Source organism: Zeus faber (genome assembly GCF_960531495.2).
Source record: "Zeus faber genome assembly, chromosome: 1".
Lineage (NCBI taxonomy): Eukaryota > Metazoa > Chordata > Actinopteri > Zeiformes > Zeidae > Zeus > Zeus faber.
Window position 1 is genome coordinate 44,600,389 of NC_137193.1, and position 26,433 is coordinate 44,626,821.

Consider the following 26,433-nt stretch of genomic DNA (forward strand, 5'->3'; position numbering starts at 1 on the left):
TTCCCAGGGCTATAGTGGTCAAAAGGGGGCAAAGGGAGAACCTGGAACACGTTGCACAATCGTAAGAAATGTATTCATGCTAGCAATAAATGAATGTCACTGAACACTTTACTATTGAGAAACGCACCGCTCTGCTGCAGCTTCTCACTGTGCTTAAATGCAGTCCCACCGGGCAAACATGTCAAATCTCCTTCGAAAACATCACAAATATAAATTATAGGTCAGAATCCATTTCATTCCTCTCTAAAAAAAAGTGTAGATGTTGTAGAGTGGAATATATTGTTGTCCGAATTTAACTTGTTTTTTCCAGCTTTAAAAAGTGAGTCAGGTCTAATCTAATCGAATCTAATCGAATCTAATCTAATCTAATCTAATGTTTGCTTTATGATGGTAGGTGAATACTTTTACACTCGAGGATATAGTTCTCCAGTGTCCATATGGCTTCAGCAGAGTTTCATAAAATCAGCTCTAGTTAGATTTTTGGGATTTATCCCGACAGCAGCCTACACCTCTTCTGGTTACGGATATGAATCAAATATTTTTTATCATCAATTCTATAAGTCTGAATTAATTGAGCAAAAGAACTATGAATCTGTTGAATTAAGTGTGTCTTCTACTTGTTTCAGGGGACGGCCGGAAAGATGGGGTTCTCGGGCTCCCCCGGGGCTAAAGGTCACACCGGACCCAGAGGCCCTCTTGGTCACCCTGGAACTAAAGGAGCTCAAGGCTTTAAAGTATGGAGAGCACATTGCTGTGATCACCCAAAAAAGCCAATTACAATACATTAAGAAGAAATGAGTAATCAAAGTAATTCTAATCCAAATGATGAATAGTTTGACGAGTTGCTTGGGTGAACATGCAAAATCAAAACCTGGCTCTCCATTCACGCTGAAATATTGTCAAAACAGCAATGATACAGCTTTTCATGTCTGTGTTGGGATCAAAGACCAATATTTTATCCTTCTCCAAAACTAGGGTAAAAGTGCCAGTAATGTACGAAAAGGATCGCAAGGTGCTCCTGGAAAACCTGTAAGTTTTGTTGATAAATATATCATGAATTAATAAAATAAGGCTCTCTTACGGCTCTCTCCAGCCTACACACAGCATATCTTAATCATATTTCCTACCTCTTCACAAGTTCCATTTTTTTACATATCAACCATTGATCACTACTTCTCATCAAATTTAAATATTTTTTTGTAGGGCGCACAAGGTCCCCCGGGGAGGCGTGGCCCAGTGGGAAGTCCTGGAAAACTTGCAAGTATCACCTGAAAAGATTCTGATGATTTTTTTATTTAATGCTTTTAATGCTTTCCTAGCTTGATATTAATGTTTGTTTGTCTGCTGGCTCGCTTGTTCTGGCTTTATTCTCTCAGGGCCTTAGTGGTTTGGATGGGTTACTGGGAGTTGAGGGAACTGAAGGTGATCCGGTAGGAGAATATCCTGAGAATTGTTTAATACTTGAATAACTGCTTAATCTATAATGAAATATATAAACCTCCATTGTAACCTCTTCAAACTCCACAGGGTGATATTGGCTACCGTGGAGCTCCTGGAAGACCTGGAAGGATTGGAAAAATAGTGAGCTAATGCACGCTTTGTAACATCCAGTCCTTAGGATATGAATAGTGCAGTGTTGTATCTTACAAACTGTATACATACATCATGATTTGATTCTCAGACTAGTGCTGTGCCAGTTAAAAACATGCCTGTTCGGAACGGGCTGCATAGTAGGGGTGGGCGGATCATTAACAAAATTATCAATACTTTCGATACTACGTCTTGTTTTGAAGATCAATTCTAGCGTCAATAGGATCGATACCAAAAAAGGGATAGCTTCTCTCATTATATTTCCTCACCTGCGCTTGCACAGCGGTGTGCACTGCTGCACAGAGCAAAGCAACTCGCTGTTCGCTTGTTTATTTAAAGTTTATTAATATACAATTAATTAATTAATTATAATGTACCAAATCAACACTATATATATATATATATATATATATATATATATATATATATATATATATATATATACATATAATACATACATACATACACACACACACATATGAATAGTCTTAATTTACATTATTCCCTTTCAGGGTCAACTCGGGCAAACTGGAATCAGGGGAAACAATGGAGTACAAGGATTGAAGGTAAAACCCTAATTATTGTATTTCCAACAAAGTATTTGTCTACATTTTTTCCCCTGACATATGCATTTCCTGTTTAATTTGTGCTTTAAAATCATGTGATTGTAACTTCCAGGGTAGACTTGGACAAAAAGGAAACTGTGGACCTCCTGGACCAATGGGGCCAAAGGTATTGGATTTTTTTGTATTTTGTTTCACCTTCATGATGAAATGATCTCTCAAATCAACAACTTTCTTTTTCTGTACACCACTGCACTATTTTCCAAACATAGGGTATTCCTGGACTAGGAGGAAAAAAGGGGAACACAGGAATTACTGGCACGAAGGTAAAGATTCAGGTTATGACGAGATTGCTATCTATTAGACAGGATTTGTGTATGTAGTCGACTAATAATAAAAACAGTACATACTCCAAGTTCAGATACTACGAAACATAACTGACTTGATAACATTTCGCTATTTTTTCTTGGTATTATTTTCACCAAACTCTTGGCTATGTTTAGGGTCTCCGGGGTGATCGAGGAATATCAGGGACAATTGGACCGCAGGGCCCAAAAGTGGGTAGAAATGATTTGAAACACAACGTTTTTAAAACATATAGAAGCTCCTAGAAAAACATTATACCTGAAAAATGTTGTCCGATTGGGTTATTTATTTAATTGTTTCCTGAAAGGGGGATCAAGGATCACAAGGTTCGAAAGGCCGAATTGGTCCTAAAGGAACACAAGTTAGTTGGATTTTTGTTATTCTTTTTAAATACCCGATTTTGCCCTGAGGATTGACACGGCTGTTTCTGTATTTATCTATTTCAGGGAGATATTGGACTTCGAGGTCCATCAGGGCAAAAAGGCCTCCTTGGAGTCTCTGTATGTAACTTTGAAATTAATTGTGATACTGTATTGAATATTTTAATAAAGTTAACTAATTCCCATTCTAATCTTACAGGGCATCTTTGGGAAGAAGGTAGCATACAATTCCGTTTTGTTTTTTTTATTGTTTTATTTAGTCAAACTTTTTTTACAAAAAGTTGATTTAAGTGAGCTTTGATTTATAATATTATATTATTATTTAGAATTGTTTACTTTTCTGCTTCTGGATTTTTTCCAGGGAATGAAAGGTTTACAAGGAAAGAAGGGACCAAAGGGAGTGAGGGGCCAACGTGGACTACCAGTAAAACATGCTTTTCACAATTTAATTGAACAAATGAAACGTAAATGAAAAGTTACATGGAGGGTTGTGCAGCCTCATATTTAAGGGCTCTTATTAACGAGTTAAAAATAGTATAATGAATCCCAATTACAATAATTGTAATGACATCACAGTTACCAGTAAAAAAGAATGTTTTCACAGTTCAATAAATGCTGTTTTTGTTATTACCTCCTTGAAATATTTTGTAAATTTAGTAGCTCATTTTGTTACAAACAGTGTGTATCTGGTGTCAGTGTCCAGCGGACCTTCTGGAAGTAACGTGCTCTAAGAATGCGCCATTGCTTTGAGTGCTGATCCTATGACACTCTATAAAAGGTCTAAAAGCACCACAATCCTCTCCGACAGGGAAAACCGGGTGCACCAGGCGCACGGCGGTCTGGACCAACACATGGACACGAGTCACAGCCTAGACAAGGCCAAAGAACCGGGCTAAGGACAGGAGCAAGATCCTCTGTGGGACCTGGGTTGAGAACCAGACTAAAACCAAAGATGCCACCCAATCTAACGCCACAAAGAAGAGGACCAAAAAAAGTTGGTGCAATTTTTCATCTTATGTACTTAATTTTCTGTCATTGTTGGTTTGCTGAATGATTGATTGATTTATTGACTGATTAGTTGATTGACTGATTGATTGATTGGCTTATTAATTTACTTATTATTTCACTTATTGGTTGATTGATTAGAAAGCATTCATATTCTCTGAACATCTTAACAATGGATTACTTTGCAGCAGTCTAGGCCAGTGTCCAAGAGACGGTCAGTATTTCCTGCTGATAAGGACTCCTTCAGCCAGCCTCTGGGTACCAAGGAAAGCCCTGCCACAACCTGCCATGAACTAGGACTCATACACCCGCATATAAACAATGGTTTGTTTCTGAGCAGGTTTCTAACTATCGATATCAATGATAGCATAATATAACATCATAGTTCTGAATATCTAATTTATGGCTTCATTTGTCATGCAAGGTTATTCTCTTACTGGTCATGTAATGCAGTCATAACTAAAGTTACACCCAAATGAAAAACTGGACCATCTTTAGGTTACTACTACGTGGATCCAAACCAGGGCTGTCCCTATGATGCGGTGCAGGTATTCTGTAACTTCACAGCAGGTGGAACAACCTGCATAACACCTCTACAGTCGCAGGTACGCTCCAAGGCTCCAAAATTTGTTTTCTGTCATATGTTCTTTAAATATATGATATTTAAAAGAATATTTTTAAGGCTTGGTTGTGAGGGTCCACGTCTCCGAGCCATAGAGTAGAACCGACTCAATCGTGAAGAGCAACAGTGAGCCTTTGAGTCTTGTGCTGAGGGTCGACGTCCACACCTACCTCATGGTGTGGAGCGCCAGTCCACGCCAGTCCTCGTCTGGTCATGAGGTCTTTCTCACTGGAGTCTACGTAGGCACCAAGATATTTAAAGTCGGGCGTGATTTTGAGCAGCCTGCCATGTCCGGTGTGGACGGTAGTGTCGGTGGTGTTACATGCAAGCACTTTGGTTTTCCCCGCATTGAGTTGAGCGTAACAGAGTAACAGTTAAATCATTTCACTTCTTGACATACACTATTATAATATTTTGGCTATGAAACCGTTAAAATGATGTAAACCAGTGTGGTGTACGTTAAGCCTCTCGTTGATAGATTACAGGAAAATGGGAACCACAGACGATCAAATTGAGAAAAACTGTTCAGTGGCTCAAAAACCAAACAGATGTTAACAAGGTATGATTGACATATTCATTTGAATGCATTTAATTTATATATTTTTTTCTTTTTCTATGTTGGATGACAAGTGTCCTCCAAGTGAGAACTACTTTTGACTGACGGCAATCATTCCATTTTCTTTTAGTTTGAGTACACCGGTCTAGATGTTGTCCAGCTGAGGTTTCTACGGTTACGCAGCCACACAGCCTTTCAGAGTGTGATCCTCAGCTGTCCAGCCAACTACTTCAGTGAAGCGTTCATAACAAACTCATCCAATAGGATTCTTCATTTGGTGGGGGACTCCAATGAGGAGATTGGTTCACACGTTTTAACAGTGTCCAGGACAGACTGCCAGGTATGACTACAGAGCTTGCAGTTAATCGAAGCAACTCAGGACAGAAAAAAAATAAAAATGTATTGTGACATTTTGTTATTGATACTTTAACCCAGTAGATACATGCTTGTTTGTTGGTCAAACCACCAGTCGATATCTTCATGCATCTTCATTGTGTTTTGACCCTCTTTTAGGTGAAGGCGACAGTGAGGGTTCGAGGAAGTACAGATCTTCACCGAGGGGATTTGAAGCTGCTTCCCCTCAGAAACCTGGGTGTGGAGATAACAGGGCTGTCCCACCAGTTCCCTGAGATCACCGCCATCCTGGGATCCCTCTGCTTCTTATAGTGTGTGTGTGGTGTTTACATGGATGTTTCTATGTCCCAAATAGCACCGGTTTCCAATTTTGATGTAAAGGATAGGTTCGCTATTTTTAAATCAAGGCCTTAAAATGTTCGTAGAACAACCTTGCTGAATGCAAGTGAGAACAAGTGAGAAACTTACCGCTCTGCTACAGCTGATGCGGCACAACTTCTTGTTTCTAGTCCCTTATGTTAGCACAGATGTCGCCAATAGAGCTGATTTGCCGAAGTGCAAATGAGTCAATAAAACCCTGAAAAAAAGGTTTGTAACCATTTATTGTGACAATATTATAAGCTTCTGATTTTAGAAGATATGATTAAACGTGTTTTTATGGCCTGGGTTGGAAAATGGCAAACCTAGTCTTTAAAGCAGCACTATGTAACTTTTGGTATTTGGGATTGGGCGCACCTACAGTTTCTGAGTGCAATTGCAGATCGGCTCGCACACGTGAGTCAGTTGGTGAAACAAAGCCCGGGGCACAATTTATGTGAGGACTGGCCGGGTGAGCCACTGGCCCATCTCACCCACGGCGTCAGGGAGGTGGAGCGGCTACATTTTGTATGAGCATTATGACTGGACATTTTTGAGGGTAAATTTATTATTTATCTGGATTTTTTTTTAATACATTTTACCAGGCAAAAAAACTGTAATTACTTGAGCTTAACATTGAAGTGACATAGTGCCGTACAGCGTGCCTACAGGGTCCCCATGGGCAACTCTTTTCTTCTAGTCTATTCGTGCCATACAAACTTATAGATTTGGTTTTTCACAGTTTGCAAAACAAAAAAAATGAATGATTCAATATTTATACATTTACTGTGCCCCAAAAAACATTGTAGCAGATAATTAAAGGTTTTACACAATTATTTATTGTGATTGTACTTTCTGTAATGTCAGGTGGTCATGCAGTTTCTTATTAAGCAAGCCAAAATTGAATTACATTTTTAGTAGCTAGACCTAGCAAACCAAGCAGTAGAGTTAAAGCTCTGGATTTATTCAGTATTCTGTTCAAAAGAGGAAAGTGAAACATTAGTCATGTGCAGGCGTGATGGCTTTCCTGCTTCACTGAGCCCTGCAGGTCTCTTACAGTCCTGTCTCACAGGATCTTCAGCAGGTGAGCCAGGAGCAGAGTTCATTCTCATCTGATTCCTCTCTTTGAGGATGGTCCGCATTTTTCTGGCCCACTTCGGTGCAGGACCGTATACCACTTTCTTATTTTTCTTCTTCACTGTAACTGCTGTGTGGGTGCAGATGCCGATTCTCTCATCCTGTTTGTCCGGTCCATCAGTTGGGCGCGGCATGAGGGTCGCCTGCTTGTGTTCTTCCTGGTCCTGAATGGAGTCTGGTACTTTTGTCCTCCTCAGAGTCACACTCAGATTCCTCTGTGCGCCAGGGTTCTGCTCCAAAGAGGGAGGCGGAAGGGAGGCATCTTTCATGTTTTTGTCCGACGGCTTTCCTGCTTCACTGAGCTCAGCAGGTCTCTTGCAGTCCTGTCTAACAGGTTCTTCAGCAGATGACACCAGGGCAGAGTTAATTCTCATCGGATTCCTCTCTTTGAGGATGGTCCGCATGTTTTGGGCCCACTTTGGCGCAGAACCAGATAGCACTTTCTTCTTCGTTGGGGTAAGTGCTGCCTGGCCGCAGATGTCGAGTCCCCCGCTCTGGTTGTCCTGTTCATCAGCCAGGCACGGTATCAAGATGGTCTGCCTGCGTGTTTCCCGGTTCCGTATTGAGTTTGGTACTTTTATCCTCCTCAGAATCAACTTCAGCGCGTCAGGATTCCGGGGATTGTTAACCGGGATGGAGATCCAAATGTGTGATCTGTCGTCATTGTCCTCGTTGTGCATTACATTTGGATGGTAGACCTTCTGAGCCGGGACCAAACGCAGCAACGTCCTCACACCAATGCTGTGGTTGGGATCCCTGATCAGAGTCGAGGTCCAGACCAAGGCATTGTCTCCTTGATTATGGATGTCCAGTATCTATGAAAGATGATGGAGTCTCATTTTTGGTTATTCTCTCAAATCCTTTTTGTTTCTAAATAAAATACTAAATCAAGTAAAACAGCATCTTATCATCGATAACAACAGCAGGTCTTCGACAATATCTTGAAAGTTTCATCTTTTCCTTAAGTCCTTGCCTGCCTCACACTTGTTGGCCTACCTGCTAAAGTAACTTACCCTTGTTTATTTATTCATTTATTAGTTATTAGTCATTTCTATAACTAGTTTAGGATTGGATTATCCACCATCCTGGGAGAGCTTGTGTTTGAGGTAAATAGTGCCTTGTGTTTCACTGCACTGTTCAGAATCAGTTTGCCATTTAAGGCAAACTAAATAAATCAGACATAATGTTTTTCTATTTAAATTATTATTGTTTTGCTCTTACAAGCAACTTAGTAAAATACTTTGTATTCATCACTAGTCTTGGGCAGACCGAGTCCTTTGGAATCTGTTGTAAATGTATTGACATTTTCAGGTTTGTGTTTCTGTTTCTTTTTCTTGTATTGGGTGTTATCTACCTTTAGGCCACCATGGGGCAGAGCATGCAAATGTTTTGCTATTGATTGAGTTGTCCATGTTCGGTATTATTTTTTTCATTATGTTTTTCGATGTAGGTAAGTAAAGTTTAGTTATACAGCACAAATCTAGAACAGCGACAAAGTGCTTAACAAGAAAATATCGATTTTAAAAGTTTCTAATCGCATTCTTTTTTTCTTCTCATTATTTTAATGGCAACTTGTGTCCAGTACCATTGCATTAACAGCCTTGTCTTGTTGTTTTCTTGTATTGATTCCAATTGTGCATTTTAAACAGTATGGTGAGAATATGAGAAATTGTAAATCAATAGTAAAGGTGATTTTCTTATTAAAACCTGGTGTAATGTTGTTTGAGACAAATTAAAAATAATATCTTAAGGGTCATGTTCATTTGAGTCATCAGTACATCAGTGCACAGGTTTGCACCAGGAGGGTTGGGTTCAGTACATGACATCAAGTCATATATATCGATGGGTTTGTTACCGATAATGAATGCAGCTTTTAATTCTTACAGTCTTTGCCATCTTTGGCAGTTCATACGGTTTGTGCTTGGCTTGTGATTGGGGTGTGAAGAGACTTTTGAGTGGGAGGTTCAATTGAAGCAGGATGTATCACTGCAGGCCCAATACCTTTTGACATCAAGAATGATTTGTTTAAACGTATTAATTCATAATGATTCGGTCATTTTTGACCGGTGAACTTAATAACTCTCCATGTCCATATAATATTGTGCAAATGCATCACAATTATAGTGCAAATACATAACGCAGATAAGCAAAGGTTTTACACAATTATGTATGTATAGAGAGTGCTCAGTAATATGTCAGTCTTGCAGAAATGTATCAGACTATAATATTATTTTACTATGACTAGTTATTTTAAAGATATCACCAAGCCGCTACACTTTTACTGTATATGATTTTAATACTGGTGGTCTGTGTGTGTGTGTGTGTGTGTGTGTGTGTGTGCGTGTGTGTGTGTGTGTGTGTGTGTGTGTGCGTGTGCGTGTGCGTGTGTGTGTGCGTGTGCGTGTGCGTGTGCGTGTGTGTGTGTGTGTGTGTGACTGACGGCACGTTGAGGACTGCCCTCCACCCTGTGTCCTCCCTCACCAAGTTGAGGACGGAGCAGTTTATGAAATGTTCAACTTTTGGGGATAAAATCCCTCTGGTAAAATACAGTGCATCAGACATTTTGTCATTTTGCCGTACATTTCTGTCTCGCGACAGATCCTTCAGTTCTTCTTCTTCTTCTTCTTCTTCTACTTCTTCTTGGTCAGTTTTTATGGGAGCTTGCATTCTGTACTGTTGCATTTCTGCAACACTCCTTTTAACTGTTCTCATTGCCTGTGTGTGTGTGTGTGTGTGTGTGTGTGTGTGTGTGTGTGTGTCTGTGTGTGTCTGTGTGTGTGTGTGTGTGTGTCTGTGTGTGTGTGTGTGCGTGCTTGCGTATGTGGCTGTGGCTGTGGCTGTGTGTGTTAGAGTTTTGTCTACATTTTATATAACTATTATCTATTCCTATCACTAGAACTAGTCAAGCAAAGGACTACAACTACAACTACAACTACAACTACAACTAGTTGTTGTGTTGTTTGTGTTGGATACAGCAGTGTGTGTGTGTTTGTGTGTGAGCGCGCGTGCATGCGTACGAGCGTGTGGTTGTGTGTGTGCCTGTGACTGACGGCAGCTCCTGCTGCCGTCCTCCCACCTTCTGAAGTAGATCTGAGAAAGAACTTTTTTATATACGTGTCAGAATTCCATCTGTTGCCATGACAACCCTTGCCTTTCCCAAGTTGGAGGCCGGACTTTCCCGAATTCAGACGCCAACTGAACGCAGCATCAAATAATTTGTCTTTGTGTGGAACACGGGCTGGGGACACATCAGTCCAGACCAAATAAACACAGTGGTTGATAAAGGTTTTGTGGTTTTATCTCCTGGGACAGTCTGTCTGACTTGAGGAGATGTTTAGCGTCATGTTTTGTAAAACTGCTGTTCAAATGGGGGACTGATGGGAAAAGTGGACTTTCTGGGCCAAGGTGTAATGTATTATTCATTCATTTGTTCAAAGAACCATCTGCAATCACCATTGGTATAAACTTGTTTTTATTGCAACCTTTACACTACAACTGCAAACCTTCCCATCATCATGTGCCTTCCTCATCATTGGTGACCGGCAGCAGTTTGACTAATCTACAAGGATTAAATTGTGAATTTAGGCCGGCGATTATAATTTTTGGTTCTTCACTTTGCATCCACAAGCATTAAAAAAAAGCTAATTCGATTAATTTTTCAGTGTTGCATGACACCTCACTGTTGCCTCGCTGTCAATATTTGAATAATCTGTGGCCATGGTCAGCTCTCACGTGGAAGGATTATCATTGAAGTATGTGAAATATTTTGAGAAGATCCCCAATTCTTTCTTTTATGTCAATTAATCAATTAATCAATTAATATCACTATCCTGCTTTAGCTTGGAGACGAAACAGAGGACACGATTTGATCCATTTATGATGGGGGGCGGGTCTCCTTTTTTATACGTTGTGTCCATAAAGGGGATGTATTTATTAAAGTATTTTAACATTAACAATTGCGAAGTAATGTAAAATTATTGATCTAAATATTTCTAACTAATATTTCACTAAAAAGCAGACATAACGATGTGTCTTCCGCAAGGAGCAAGGACCCCTCACGACTGGATTAGATCTGTGAAAAGGATCGATTTCGACTCGGCATCAGTCGACGCACTGGTGAGCGAGGGAGGGCTTCCGTTGCACGCTGAGCGAGCGTTGACAGAATGATATTATTTTAGACGGAATGATACAAACTGTGGATCCGAGACATGACTTCCAGAACCTCTCCAAACTATTACATGTTGCACGAAAATACATTTATTTTGATGGAATGTGAAAACGGTAAATCAGCCAGTGACGTAGGGGGGGAACGAGACTTTTCAACCAATCAGCAACAACTTCTCATTTACCGTCGCCTCAATATTTACTCCGTGGCGCTGTGCGCAGCCCGGTTCGCACTGGGATAGAAAACGAGTCGAGCTGCGGCCAGTGGACGTTGACTGCGCTGTGGAAACCGAGACATGTAGGTGTTGAGACGTGTTGTCTGTCCGTCTTTATTTTATTTTTTTATTGTGTCCGCAACAGTTCCCTCAACCTGTTTGCTAGCAAACGGGCTAATTTAATAGGCACAAACCCGTCTTGCTCGTGGTGTAATTCAGGTTTAAAATGGTCTGTTTGTCTGACTCGCGTCAGGACTAATGTGTTGGAATCAGCTGTTCACTGACCATGTGTCATGTGTACCCGGGCTTGCTTTGTCTGCTTCCCTGGTGTTGTCTCTCTGTCTCTCTGTCTCTCTGTCTCTCTCTCTGTCTGTCTGTCTGTCTGTCTGTCTGTCTGTCTGTCTGTCTGTCTGTCTGTCTGTCTGTCTGTCTGTCTGTCTGTCTGTGTCTTATGTATATGTACAGTGTTTTTCAGGGGATGATTATGATGATAATAATGTGTGGTGTATTGTGCAATGATGCAGTTCGATAGACATATACAGATTGATATGCTGCAGATGAATACACATATTTACTGTCCATATATGAAGTATGTACACATCAATTCTGCCACCGTTCTTAAGACTTTGAGTTTTGTAAACAAATGCAAAGCTACTTTTTTTTTTTTTTTTTTTTTTTTGTCTATCCTTTCACAGGACGGACTGTAAGGATGCCAGTGGTCCACGGTCCCGGTGCCGAGCCATCCCCAGGATGCACAACTTCCATGAGCTCAATGGCTCTGCTGTGGAGGAGAGCAGCCCGGCACAGGAGCCGCAGAGCAATGCAGGCAGCCACCTCCACAGCAAGGGTATGGGCATTATTTTTTTGACTTGTCATTTACACAAGCATGCACTTGTCAACATTCTTGAGAAACTTGTTGAAGGTTGTTGAAAGTCAAAAATAAATAGCATCTCACAAGCTTTAAGCAATAGTTTTGACCTTTTTGTTTTTAATATTGTGTGAAATACTACTGAGAACTTACTACAGTGTAATCCTGGGACTTGGCAAAATATGATGGTACCCTAACGTCAACCGTTAGGATAATCTCAATTGTTATCTGGTAGGTGGTAAACTGGTGTTTGCATTAATCTTGGCTATTCAAATGAACTAAATCGTGTGTAACTTTTTGTCTTGTTGACCGTGCTGTTTATTCCTGTGGTCAGGCATAACACCAGCCATGTGAGTTTTACATTTTTGTTTTGTGTCCTCAAACTGGCTCTATTATGAACAAATGGAAAGTACAAATGTAGGTTGTTGGTTTCGCAATACTTGGATTTCCTTGAGGTGGCCTACTGAACTAAACCACATTTGAACTTTACCCAGGATGCAGTATCCTGGGTATTATGGAGTACCGTGTGTAACTTTGTCTTGTTGACAGTGCCTTTATTCCTGTGGTCAGCCATAACAACCTGCCATGTGCTTTGCCTCAGCCATGAGAGAATACAGGTTGGAAGTTATGTGGAACTGGCGTTTCATTTTGTGCTTGACCTGACACTGTTAACTCAATGTTTCCTTATCCCAGGTCTTTCCTGGTCAGCATAGTTTTTCAAATTGTGTTTCCTGGCAATGACTTCTGTTGGTTTTGGTGTGTCCAAAGGGCAAGCTGTGACACAGTCTTTATTTGATTACGATACCTTATCGTACCTCATAAGATTTTATTATGCATTTGCTTGCTCAATATTTTCTCTTTTTTTATTTCAGGAAAAATAGAAGTAGAATATATGATCAGCAAGAAACTGCAGCTGAAGAGGAAAGCAGAGGTTGTACATTAGCCTATCTTTTTTTTTTTTTTTTTTTTTTTTTTTTTTTTTCCTGTTTGCATGGGAGGGTTCTCTCCAAAGAAATTAACTTTTCCTCTTTAAATTGGAAACACCAAACCCCTGCTTCCGATCTAATTTTATTGATCCTCTTGGTTGGCCCAAAACTTCTAATTGAAAGGAACTCAGAGCTTTTATTTTCATCTAGGCGGTACTCTGTTCCTTATCAGGTGTCATTCAGACAGTTGACATTATTAAATATGAATTGATTAAACCTTCTGTGACAGGACACTCTGTGATAGTCAACATATTCACGCGGCTTACAATGTCATGATGACAACTTTGGGTTTTATGTTAGTTCAAGGCTGCTAAATGGGTAAAATGCATGGAAGTTTTATATTTTGTTCCTATTGGTCAGATTGTGGTAACCAGTTTCAGACTTCACTTGTTTGGCAGTTGTAATGCCAATTGTATTGAACAGCGTAAGACCTAAGAGACAGCTAGTCACTCAGCAGAAGAGATGGGTGCATGACCTTAAGTTGATTATAACTTGCCACAGTGGATCACAAGACGTTCAACAACGTTTTGAAGAAGTTTTACACAGCATGGAAAATTGCAAACAGGCCCTTGGCTATATGCAATCACAGTGGCAGCAACTCGATTCTATTTATGATGAATTCAAAGCAATTTATCTAGCAATCATAGCAAATCCCTGTCTGCACTTATATGCATTATTCCCACATCTATAATAGGCAGGGTTATATACAGTAGGTCCTTTACAAAGATACTGTAGATATTGGGGATAGACTGATATTCATACTTGTATCGGATATTGGTTCGATACTGAGCTTAATTTTTTGCAATTAGATATCTCTAATGGGGAAATGTGTCCATAAGTCAGTCTTTATGCTTGAATGACAATTTAATCGAATCCTATACTAGTTTTTATGAAATACGGTGTTTAATATTAGCTGATAATTAAAGTTTAGGATTCTGAATCTGAGAAAGTGGTCAATTCCTGAAATGAATTTGTACAGACTATTCTTACAAAATTCCTGGTGTTCTCGCTTCTCCTATTCAGGTTTTATATTTTCTTATGACTGTGCACACTGATTCTCCAACCCTTTCTGTGTGCCTGGCGTCTGTAGTATCTGAAAATTGACCTGATGCGTCAGTTTGACGGCCAGGTCAATGAGCTTGTGGACAGTCTGATCGAGGAGTCTGCCAGCCTGGAGCCGACCCTTGTACCTGCCGGCTTCTCCCCCCCGCTGTCCGACAAAGAGAGGAGCAAACTCGGGTATGGCCTTTTCCCTGCTCTAGTCAGATTCTTGTTTGTCCTACCAGCTTTGGAATTAACCTGTAAACAGACCAGACACTGCAGGAGTTACCATAATGGGACAGTTGCGTCCATGTCATCAATAAAATTAGGTTTGTACCGATATTGGTCACATGTAAACAAAATATGGCAGACTGTATCCCCAAATTAAAAATCCAAAGCAACCAAAGACAAAGAAGAGTTGGCCAGTTGGCTCAGGGTCAGTGGAACATAATGATCATCCAAATAATCAATTTCTCTCAATTATAGATACCCAAGTGTATACTATCCAGTCAAAGTAATTGATGTCATTGACAATTTTGCTTAAGAATCCATTCGTTGTGAAGAAGGGGGTACTGGTCCATATCTTGGTAAATATTACAATCTGAGATTTACTTACTGTGATCATGCAACATTTTGGAACTATTTTATTCAAGTTGTATGTAAACATGTCACAATAGACAGTTTGTATGTAAGCTCAAAGAATGTGCAAACGGAAAGCGCTTCAAAGAATCACAACTATTGAACTCCCTGACGTCTGGACAGATCCTACATTAGTTTTCTTGCTGTGATGGAACAAATTGCATAACTAAATAAGTTATGTTGAGGAAAATTTCTGTTGATGGGTCATTCCCATCCAGGAAAGGATGGGGAAAGTCCTACTGAGTCATTTGGAATAAACATCTGCACATACTATGAAACCAAATATTTAAAATGGTCATTTATAATAGGCTATTTCTCATTTTCACAAAATAATTTCCTTTGAGATATTTTGTTCACATAGACGTCAAGACAAACTGAGGGAAACAAATAAAGCAGAAATAATGATTTAGTATTCTTTGAACGGGACCTTTCCCTGCAGCTCTTATATTGTCTTTTATTCTTTCCACTGCTTCCACAGGTATCTCCGGCCGCCCCATGGCGAGGGAAAGCAGTTTGTCAATCGCAGGTCCCTGCTGGAGTAAGTGGAGTCAGGCATATACATTTAAATACTGCGTTAGGACACTAAGCTCTCTTGTTCTTTCAGGGATGCATGCCTGCAAGTTATGGATTTTCAGCATATAAAGTGTGTTTAAGTGTTATGCAGCGTAAAAATGTTAACTGCTAAGCAAAGAGTAAGGAGTAAAGGATTTTAGTGATAACATTGCAGAATATTTTTTTTTTATGGTGGAATGAGTGCATTGCTCCACCACCTGTCCACAGTGAGCTGTTTGAAGTGAACCACATCAGGACCATCTACCACATGTTCATCGCTCTGCTCATCCTCTTCATCTTCAGCACACTGGTGGTGGACTTCATCGATGAAGGCAGGTAATGTAAAATCCACAGCTCACTTGATATTGAAAATGTATGCCTCTTGCTGGCCACAGGACTAGAAAGTGTGTGTGTGTTTCAGACTCGTGCTTGACTTTGACCTGCTGGTGTATGCCTTTGGACAGTTCCCCCTGGTGGTGTGCACCTGGATCTGCATGTTCCTGTCTGTGTTGCTGGCACCATTCACTCTGTTTCAGGTTTGGGCACAGAGTCAGTGTGGCGCCAATGGCCACCCCAGACTGTGGACCTTGCTGTTTGGTTTTCTCTTTCTTCTTTACCAAGCTGCTGGTCTGGGGTTCCTACCTACCTACGTGGTGGTCAGCAACAGCTTTCCACCTGCATCCTGCTTCATTATTATCCTGGAACAGGTAACTCACTTGTATAGCTGCCTCTGGTTTGTGAACACTGAACGAAGCCCAAGTTCACATTTGTTTTTCACTTGTCTTGATTGTCTATGACATGTGTCAGTGGTAAACGGTACAAAACTTTCACTCAATAGCAATAAAAGTTACGAATCATGCCTCTTAAATTAATCTATATCGGTTATGCTTTATTCCAGGTGCGTCTGATGATGAAAGCACACTCATTTGTCAGAGAGAATGTCCCTAGAGTCCTGTCCTGGGCTAAAGACAAGAAGAGTACGCCAATTTAAAGACATACTCTATACGACCTTGTTCTTTCAGTTTCCCCCTCAGCCCAGCTCCTACCTCTCTAAAGCCTCCCTGTTTTACACTCATTTAATTTCTGTCTTTCACTTGCTGTCTAATTGATAAGTCATCTGTCCCATCTTGCCAGATCCTCGTCCAGTAGCCCCACACGTTTCTCAGTACATCTACTTCTTGTTTGCACCTACTCTCATCTACAGAGACAAGTACCCCAGGTAGAATAAGCTTTTCCTTTATTTGATTGCTTTTGTTCATATTCATCAATACAGCTTTTTAAGATAAAAATATCATAAATTTCTTATTTCTAACTATATGCAGGAATCCAGTGATCAGGTGGAGCTATGTGGCCACAAAGTTACTACAGGTACCAACCTGTTTTATGTTGCCAAACCTGGCAGGACCTAAGTTGTAATCAATATTTCCCTTTAAAGGGCTGATTTATTTTTTTTGTCTCACCAGGTGCTTGGCTGTCTCTTCTATGCCTACTATGTGTTTGTGCGGCTGTGCATCCCTCAGTTTCGCAGTATCAGTCAGCAGCTGTTAGACCTGAGAGCCATGGTGCTCTGTGTCTTCAACTCCATCCTGCCAGGTAATGCCAGCCTCTTCCAGGAAGCCCTTTGTAGACTCATAAACCACATAACAATGTGTAGTTATTTTTATTTAGACTGAGTTGATGTACAGCATTTTGGAGGCATCTCCAAAGATAGTTATGGTGTAGATCAACAATCCCGAACTATCAACAAGGTCCTCCTCTATAGTCCAGTGGTTCTCTATTCCTCAGGACTGGCTCTTCCTCTTAGCGGTGCAGAAGGGATGGATTGAAGGGACTAAGCTCTGTCTAAGATGCCCCCACATCCAAAAAGATGATCTATATTTAGCTTCCTATAATATACTGCTGTGTGGCTTAACATTTTACTGAAACAGACAATGTTGCCAGTCTCGCAACAAAAACTCACTATTATAAATTAAAATATGTTTTTGTTGGGGGGGGCGGCGAGAGCACCACCAACCCTTGGTCTATTAGGGGTGTGTGTGTGTGTGTGTGTGTGTGTGTGTGTGTGTGTGTGTGTTTTGGGGTAAAGGTACGGTTGTGGCATTTGTGTATTTAAGAATTTTTTGAAAAGGTGTAAAAATGGGTTTTGTAGTACGGTCACAAATAACTAGTGTGATGGGGGGGGGTGTGACAGGGTTCAAATAAAAGTTCAGTCAGACCAGTGCGTGGGTACCCTTCGCTTTGTGAACCTGACGTGACAGTGGGTGCGCTTCTTTTCAGCCAGGGAACCACTGAGGGAGGTGCTTAGGCTATCTCTTAAATGGAAGTGGAAACATTTGCTGGAAGCAGGAGACGGCAACGTAAACAAATAACACGACATAATACTGTAAAACTTGACAAAAAAACGAACGGCTCATCACCCAGGCTAACTCGGTTCTCTTCATTCCAACAAAAGAGCCATTAACACAGCCAAAGGGTTATTTTCCAACTGGACGCCTTGATTGCATGCTTTATGAAAATGTTTTGATGTCGTTTTATCCCCCTTTTCTATGAAAGGATGCATAGCCTCGCCCAGTTAAAATAAATAAATAGACCTTGCGCAAAAATGGAGAAATGCTCTACTCAGACCCCGCATGACTGACGTAGCCGGTGGCACTGCAACAGTGGATTCAATAGGAAGCAGCGCTTGACTGCACCGTATCCGGTGGACTTGTACCATGATGCTGTGGTTAACGTGTGCGGATTGAACCTTAGGGGGCGTACCAACCAGTTTGATAATGTACTGTTGCATCCCTAGGCTATACTACACAAACCACATGGTGTAAACTACATAACTTTTCCCATTTAGTTAAAGTGTTTTTTTGGGGGGGGTTTGTATAGATGCAAGGGGTGAGATGATATTGTGATGTTCCATGAACCTGTAAGACATGTTGTCATCTTCTCCTTTGTAGGAGCGTTGGTTCTCTTCCTGGCATTCTTTGCCTTCCTCCACTGTTGGCTTAATGCGTTTGCTGAGATGCTCCGCTTTGCTGACAGGATGTTTTACAAGGTACTCTAAAAGGATTAATTCAACAAAGTTCAAACCAGTCAATACAACGTACTTTGAGTTAGATTGGTGTTTATCTGAATTCTGTTTTTAAAAATTTAAAGGATTGGTGGAATTCAACCTCCTTTGCCAATTACTATCGCACTTGGAATGTCGTTGTCCATGACTGGTTGTATTGCTACGTGTACCGGGACTTCCTGTGGGTGAGCACTTTGGCCATTAACTCAGTGCTTAATATCTGATACTAGCAAAGTTTGGAAAACCAGAGTAAATATAGCCTCATGGTATCTTTAAATGCTGATAGAACTACAATATCCAGTGTTAAAATTGCTGAATTGTTGCCTTTTTTCTCTCTCCGGGTCATTTCAGATGTCTCAGAAGCGCTTCAGAGCAGTGGCTATGTTCTTCGTATTCATGGTGTCTGCTGTGGTCCATGAGTACATCTTAGCAATTTGCTTTGGCTTCTTCTACCCCGTCCTCTTCTGCCTGTTCATGTGCTTCGGAAGTAAGGGGAACAAATAAATACCAGCCTTTGACAATCAAATCATGTAACCGATGCCCCTGTGACAAGATCAAACATCTTTGGATTTACACAACTCAAACCTAAAATCTGTCAACAATTTCCTCCAATCCTGAGTGGTCATTGCCTCTTCTCATCCTTTTCAAAGTGATGTTCAACTTCATCCTTCACGACCAGAGGAAAGGTCCCATCTGGAACATCATCATGTGGACGTCCCTCTTCCTGGGTCAGGGTGTAATCATCTGTCTGTACTCCCAGGAGTGGTATGCCCAGCGCTACTGCCCCCTCAAGGAGGTGCGTGGTTTGAAGAGGTCATGAACATAAATAAGGAAGGTTACCGTGTTTGCCTTATTGGGTTTAAGCTTCGACTCAAGTCTAATATATTCAAGTGGTTATTTGTCATAAACATGTGGTATGTGAAATAGCGGTAGGTGAAATGTCATGACACCTGGTGATGACGCACAATAAGCTCTAAAAATGTGCGTAATATTATCTGTTTTGTTTTTCCAGCCTTCATTTCTAGAGATGCTGAAACCTCGCTCCTGGAGCTGTCACCTCCATAAAGAGTCAGTGTCAGATGTTGAAAGGGTCTAACCAACTGCAATTTGCACTGACAACACAGACCAGTGACTGAAAGACTACCCTGTTGGATCAAGCGGTTCACATTAAATCAAATGTGAGCTAGTAATGCTTATTTGTTTTTCAATTCCTTTTGACGTGAGCAACTCCCTGAAACTTGATCTGGTGCCATTGTGATAATCATTTTACTGGACGCTGCTTGCAAACAGTAACACTGTTCTCCCAGATATGCAGTAATTATTTAGATTTGCCCAAATCGGGAGATTCTAATGTAAAAGTTCTACACGTTTGTCTTACTGATGTTGTTAATGGATTTGTGTAGCTGATGACATCTTTACAGGCTACTTGGGAAGGACAAATACCCCTTTTGCACTAATATACCAATTCTGAATAGTATCACTAGATATAGTGTATGAATCGAATCCTTACTCTTATTGAGTAGTATACACTGAGTTCAGGGTCATTAGAGCAGGATGATTGTTGTATAATCCATTTTGCTCCATCAGAAACCTCTAACCTGCTTCTCTCTCTCTGTCAAAAAGCAGAAAATCAAGTCACTTTTATCTGTTTGGAATTTGTAAATTCAAAGACCACTGTATCCAGTTAAGTCTTTGTGTGACTGCTGAATGTACTGTAGGTTGTTTTCTCATTGATTTGTTTGCACATGTAGAAAACTTATGTGAACTCAAATGATATGTATTTTATCTAAGAGGAAATGGTATGAGAAGTCCCTGTATGTGACAATGACTACTGCTGCATTTCTATTGTTGGTTAAGATTCAGACTAACTTGAAGGGTGGCTGCTTCAATGTTAACTTTCATTAAGCTGTGATGTACTTCAGTAACAAGCTTCACATTCTGTCACTCTGTTGGCTAAAGAGTACATTAATTAACATGGTGTTTTGTTATTAAATATTTAAAAATATGTAGCTGATACCATATCAAACACATGGTATCAGACAGTGTAATCAGATTCTGGAACGTGTGACACTGTTTAAATGAATGTATTTATCTGCTTTTGTAAAAACGTGTGTGTATATAGATATTTGCACATTGTACAATCAACAGTGCCAATCTCTTTACTCACTGGGTTTAATTTGGTAAATTGAAAAGCACAATGCAGAACAAAAACCAGCAATAAAACGTGGCGCACTTCCAGAAGTTTGCAGCCACACGGTGGCGCTGTTTTGTAAGGTTCAAGTGTTCCTGGTTCTTCGTTGAACTCGATCGTTTGTCTGATTTTCCCTTTAAATCTTTTTGACGAACTACATCACATACGTAATTACCAGCAACTCATTTAAAAAAAATATCACTACATTTTATATATTTATACAAAAAAATCTATTTCGATCCTTGCACATTGTTAAAATGTGGCTAGTTGATGTTTTTCCTTGCTTTCAAGGAATTTATTTTGGGGTTTTCTGTTTATTCCCCCTTAATTGCGCTTCAATATTTCATTTGACAGGAACAGTTTCTCAACATACAGACGAGATGCTGAAGTAATAATGAACGTATTGGAGCAGAGATTCCCCTGGTTCTTTGTTTCCCTTATTTGTCATTTGCTTTAACTCTGTTCGTTCCTGTATTTGTTGTTTTTTTTAATAAATGAAACAAATGGTCAGAGGAGCGTAATAGTACGTGATGGATTACGAAATGTGTGTTATATTTGATTCATAGTTGTATTGTTAAAATGTCATTTAGAAATTTAAATATCGTTTCCAAATTAAAATGTGCATCCGTATAAATGTGATGATCCTAAAAAAAAAGCATGTTAAAATGTCAAGTCAAATCCAGTGGAAGTTCCATTTCCATATGATCGCATTCTGGATTGTTATTCATGAAAGATAACAGGTTATTAATCCCCGGTGGGAATTCAGGAAAAGCGAACGCAAAGCGGATGACTGAATCACAGGTTTTTATTTTGAGCCCAAATTTGCTCCCGTAGCTGATGTGTGGTATAGAATGAGATATATTGACGCGTGCATATAGTGTATACAAAACAAAAATCTATACATGTACTGTGCGTATCAAGGTGGAAAACACAAATACTTGTATACGACATTGCAAAATGCTCCTCTAAATTTCATTTAAATATTTGCAATTACACTCACACCCCAACACATCTTGTTCTTCCTGACGAAAGATTCGACCTTTTTTTTTTTTTTTTTTTTTTTTTAAAGATTCGGTTCCTGGCTTGTGATTCCGAAAAGAGAGTCGTTCGATCGTCAACTCGTCGTTCTGTGCGTCCAGTCGGCGTGATGCATGCTGAACGATGAATTTTAATTCCGTCAAATTAAACGATTAATGCGGAAGAGTGCAATGTGTGTATCTCAAAAATATGTTTTTTTCTCATTCTTTCCAAAATGATTTGTGGGTGAATTTAATCGCAGAAGTGATTTACTTTGGACCAAACTACCCATTGTGGTGGAGTGCAAAGTGGAAGTCAGTCACATTCAACATGGATTGTGCCAAGTGTCTATTTTTCCGACATGGATGTTGACCTCGCGGAACACAACCCCCAAGGGAGTGTTTTGGGCACGTTGCTCTTAGCGTTCGCGAATCAACGTTTGGGTCGGAGTGAATGTTTGACTGGCTGCAGATATCCAGTGGCAAGTCAAACGAAACGAACCGACGGCTCTTTAGACGGTCTAGACTGACTGAGCGACTCATTTAAAGTCGTTTAAAAGATTCGTTCACTACGAACCAATCGTTCGCGAGTCGACTTGTTCTCCTCCGCAGTAAATATGGCGGCGTCAGAGGGGGCGCGCAGTGGTCGGAGAATGGCGAGCCGCTCCTAACGGTCTGCATTTTTACTGAATCTCGCACGGCGGGCACCGCCACCATCGGCACGGTGATCCAGCGGGCCGCCGGAAGGAGTCGATTAGCGCCACAAGCCTGGCTCTTGGGGCTTTATTGTTAGAGGCAGGGTGGGTGGGTTTCACTGGGGAGCGCTAGTGTTAGCTCACTGGCTAGCAGCTAACTGGTTAGCCGCTAGCAGCGAAGCGGGTGGAGGAGGAGGACTCTTCAGAACAGGCCGCTCCGCTTGGGGGGGATGTGATCCAGGGGGTGGACGTGGGGGTTTGCTCGCTTCGTTACACCAAACCGTCGGGATGGGACAACAGGTAGGCCGCGTCGGTGAGGGCACATCGACCGGAATCCAGCCTCCCCAGCCTCAGCCGCAGCCCCAGCAGGGCAAGGGGACCCGGGGCAGCGGCGCCGGGAGGAGACCCCGGGAGGCCGGCTCGAGCACCGGGACGCCGCCGGGCAGGACGGCCGCCGTGACCGTCCCCGACCCCGGGATCAACATATTCACGCAACATTCAGGTAGCGTTTGGAAGGGTTGTTTAACAATGGGGTTGTAATTGAATGTGTTTTTTTATTTGTTCTTCGTTTCCCCGACAATAGACAATAACGTTCCTCAATTTCGATATCCTCTGCTTGTGAGTTGACTTCAACGGACACACACACACACACACCTTCACTTCCATGTGTGGGTCACATACAGGATGTCGAGATGGTGTGTGCGTGTCTTATGTCGCATGTGATGAGGGAGGGAGAGAGAGAGAGAGATCTCGATCAGATGATTCCTCAGAGACACATGGTCGACAGTGTCGTGGATGCGGAGGAAGAAAGAGTTGCTTGAGAGTTGCCCAGCTGTGCTCCGCCTCAGGGGGTACAGGCAGGCAGTTAGCCAGCCAAACGCACACCCAAGGCCGATCATTGTGACGCTTCTCCTCCTAAACAATGACTCTTGCCGCTGGGCGACAGAGCAGCAACTGCATTAACTCACTGTAACAGTTATCAGAAGCTGGGGGGGGGGTCACTTGCAACCGCTGTCTGATGATGTCGACCTTTTCGACACACTCAGCAGCTAATGGAGGTAGTGACTGGAACACTGCATCATTTGAGCCTGTGGAAGGCTTGGTAAATAATTTAAGTTGCCTCTGTTCTTGCCTTGCCTTGTATGAGAAAGGCAGAACGAAAGATGATGAATCACCTGATTTATATATTTGAGTGTTCACTGTAGGCCAATAAGTAGTTATTATATTGTCTTTTTTCCGATGAAATATTTCAGATTTGAAAATGTGTCTTGTTATCCCATCACATAACCTGGCTGTAGATACAGCCTTGTCAGTCCTCAACGGATACTATTCCAGATCTACACATATCCTCCCCCTGAATCAAGGAGAAACAGCCAAGCTCTGAATGGATTGCGCACACACACACACACGCATATATACAGCTTTTTGCTTCAGGCAGGGTGAGTGGGCTTTGAGTCTGATTTAGATGACAGGTTGCCTGCACTCTTCTACTGGATGGCTTGTTTTAGTGTGCTAACCTTTCTTTCTGTGGATTTGTCATATTCTCTGTTTAGCTTGATTTTCCATTTGATTGATTGATTTCTGTATGTCTGCACTGCAAACTACGGGAGGGATATACTGGAGCTGTGGTTTTCATCATCAAGGACAAGGGAAACATTAAATGATTAGGGGACAAGCATGCATGCGTCTCCCCGGCTGTCATGTCTCCGCAGCACATCCTCCCAGTTTAAGGCACGTAGAGGCAGACAGGCTTGCAAAGTGCAGCACTACTCGCTGTCTGTTCTGTTCCCTCGACTGCCAGGACATGACCGGACCTTTTTATAGCAGCCAGGGAGCAGTCCACATAGCCACTTCGCAGAGGGATGGCTAACTCCTGAAAGTCACAGAATAGTGGAACAATGACTTAGTGAGGTGGCTTGGGGCAGAGTATCAACAGGAGTCCATTTTATCAGAGGATGTTGTGGGGGGGTGATAACAATATGGAATCACTGTGTGCTTTTTGTCTTATAATTGTTGGGCATTGAAGGTTGTTGTGTTGAGAGAGTTCATTATCGTCAATTTGATTAATTGCTGTTATCTGTCCTTATTTCAAGACTGGGTAATTTAAGGGGAAATTTGAGTTGTACATTTCATTGTTTTTTTTTTTTCGTTTAATTTGTCTGTGGGGATTAAGTTGTGATCTCAGAGCTTAACCAATCTATCCTACTTTTTTCCACTGGCATGGATATTTTTCCTATTTAATTCTGTGAGAGATTGGTATGTTGGAGCAGACAACTTAATCCAGCTTTATACTGTTTGGTAATTGAGAACCTAGGAATCAAGGTGAAAATAAATCAATGTGGCCCTCTGCTTGGATGAAATGGAGAAGGCTGCAGGTCCTTCCAAGTGTTTGTGCCTCTGCGGCATCATTTATTTGAGTTTCCGCTGCATTGAGTCCGTTACATTGGGTGACAAAGATAACAAGCGCAATACATTTTTGTCAGTGAACTGCAGATCTTCTTGGGGCGTCATGTCGTGTCCCCTTCCCTGATCCTTTGTCTTGTTCTTTTCAGTAGTAAAGTATCTTGTTGGTATCTGTACATTCCTTTGTTGGTTCTGCCTCTTTGTCTCCCCAGGCGAGGTGAGTCAGCTCCCATCTCCTTCTCAGGTCACCCTGTCATTTTCCTCCACAGTTCATCACTAATTCAATGTCCCTGTCTCCCGGTGTAACACCCACCCACCCACCCACACACACCACCAGACACAGTCCACAGAAAAAACTGAGTAACAGGATCGGTGTGGGGCATGTCGTCCCGATGCTGATCCAAAAGGTGCCAGTTGGCCGCCTCCTTAAAATATTGGGTTGAGTGCAGTATTTAAGCGGAGACGTCTGTCTATTGGTAGGTTCCAGGCGATTTTTTTGGCCGTGTCAGGAGTTCAGAGAACCCCGCTACTGCAGTAGGTTCATCTGACGAACACTGTGGTGGGAGGATATATCAACCTGAGAAACTATGCTTGTAGATTTCAACTCCCAACACTTAACAGCTTTTTATAATTTTTTTTTTTTATTTTTTTTTTTACACTAATCACACCATGCCTCACTTACTTGATACTAGTGAATGAAACCCACATTAAATCTGGTTAGTTTGTGTGCTGTGGGTGCCGTGTTGGTCATTTGTATTGGCCTAAATTGATTGAAATCTGGTACCTGCATCCTACAACAGAATATTTCCAGGGTAGGTTTTTTTTCTTTTCTCCTCTATGATCTTGTAAACAAAGCAATAGGCCCATCTATTTCTACTCTCTTGGATCAGCCAATTGGGGGCAGATGAGAGGATTTAAGTATTTGTTTGGCGGCTTTGCATCAAGTGGTGAAATTAGTTTAGATGCCAATCCACTTTCCTATAGTATATATGTGCAAAAGCCACAACAATCTGGATAATGGCACCGTGGTGCAGTGCATTGCACTGAAGGTTCTGAGTTCTGTTCCCGCCTGGGGCTCTGTTGGCACCGTGCTCCGGTGGGTTATCTCCGAAATAGGAGCCTTTCTGTGTGGAGTTTGCATGTTCTCTCTCTCTCTCTGTGTGTGTGTGTGTGTGTGTGTGTGTGTGTGTGTGTGTGTGTGTGTGTGTGTGTGTGTGTGTGTGTGTGTGTGTGTGTGTGTGTGTGTGTGTGTGTGTGTGTGTGTGTGTGTGTGTGTGTGTGTGTGTGTGTGTGTGGTCATGTGACAAATAAAGATTCTTAATTCTTAAACGTGAAACAGCAGCCACGGTAGTCGCCAGGGGGAAAAGCGTTTCAAAGCATGTGGTGCATGAGCTTTTAACAGGTTTCAAAAGAAAGTGCATAGGAACAATGATTGTATCTTTGTAGAGTAAGCCACTCCTACTGGCCAGCCCATGCCACTAGGAGGTGCTATGGCCACACCTCCTAACTAAAACTGTGGAAATAATACCAGACTGAGTAAAAATGGGAGGAAAGGGCACTGGCCCGAGGGCTTGAATGGGCACGTCTTTTGGTCTGTTTGTAGAATGCGTTGAGTCAGTTTTGCACTTTAGTGTTGGCTTGTTTAATAATGTGTCCTGTGCTTTATCTCTGC

General features: G+C 41.4%; 2 protein-coding genes across 3 annotated transcripts in view; both read left to right on the plus strand.

The window, feature by feature from the left end:
- Positions 1-11,893: 11,893 nt before the first annotated feature.
- Positions 11,894-19,552, plus strand: soat1 (sterol O-acyltransferase 1; the record flags this gene model as incomplete). The annotated part of the gene is made up of 16 exons (XM_079996626.1): positions 11,894-11,898; positions 12,005-12,156; positions 13,050-13,108; positions 14,254-14,402; positions 15,322-15,381; positions 15,624-15,731; positions 15,817-16,102; positions 16,294-16,372; positions 16,530-16,614; positions 16,718-16,763; positions 16,859-16,988; positions 18,344-18,441; positions 18,543-18,641; positions 18,808-18,943; positions 19,107-19,252; positions 19,469-19,552. 16 exons carry the CDS (start codon positions 11,894-11,896, stop codon positions 19,550-19,552), a joined length of 1,722 nt encoding a protein of 573 aa, XP_079852752.1.
- Positions 19,553-22,646: 3,094 nt separating this feature from the next.
- Positions 22,647-26,433, plus strand: part of abl2 (c-abl oncogene 2, non-receptor tyrosine kinase) — a gene marked incomplete at its 5' end in the record, with an annotated part of 28,259 nt that continues 24,472 nt past the window's right edge. For both annotated transcript variants that reach the window (XM_080017947.1, XM_080017944.1), the window contains one exon: positions 22,647-22,860. In XM_080017947.1, coding sequence (XP_079874073.1) covers positions 22,647-22,860 — 214 coding nt within the window. The remainder of the gene's footprint in view (positions 22,861-26,433) is intronic.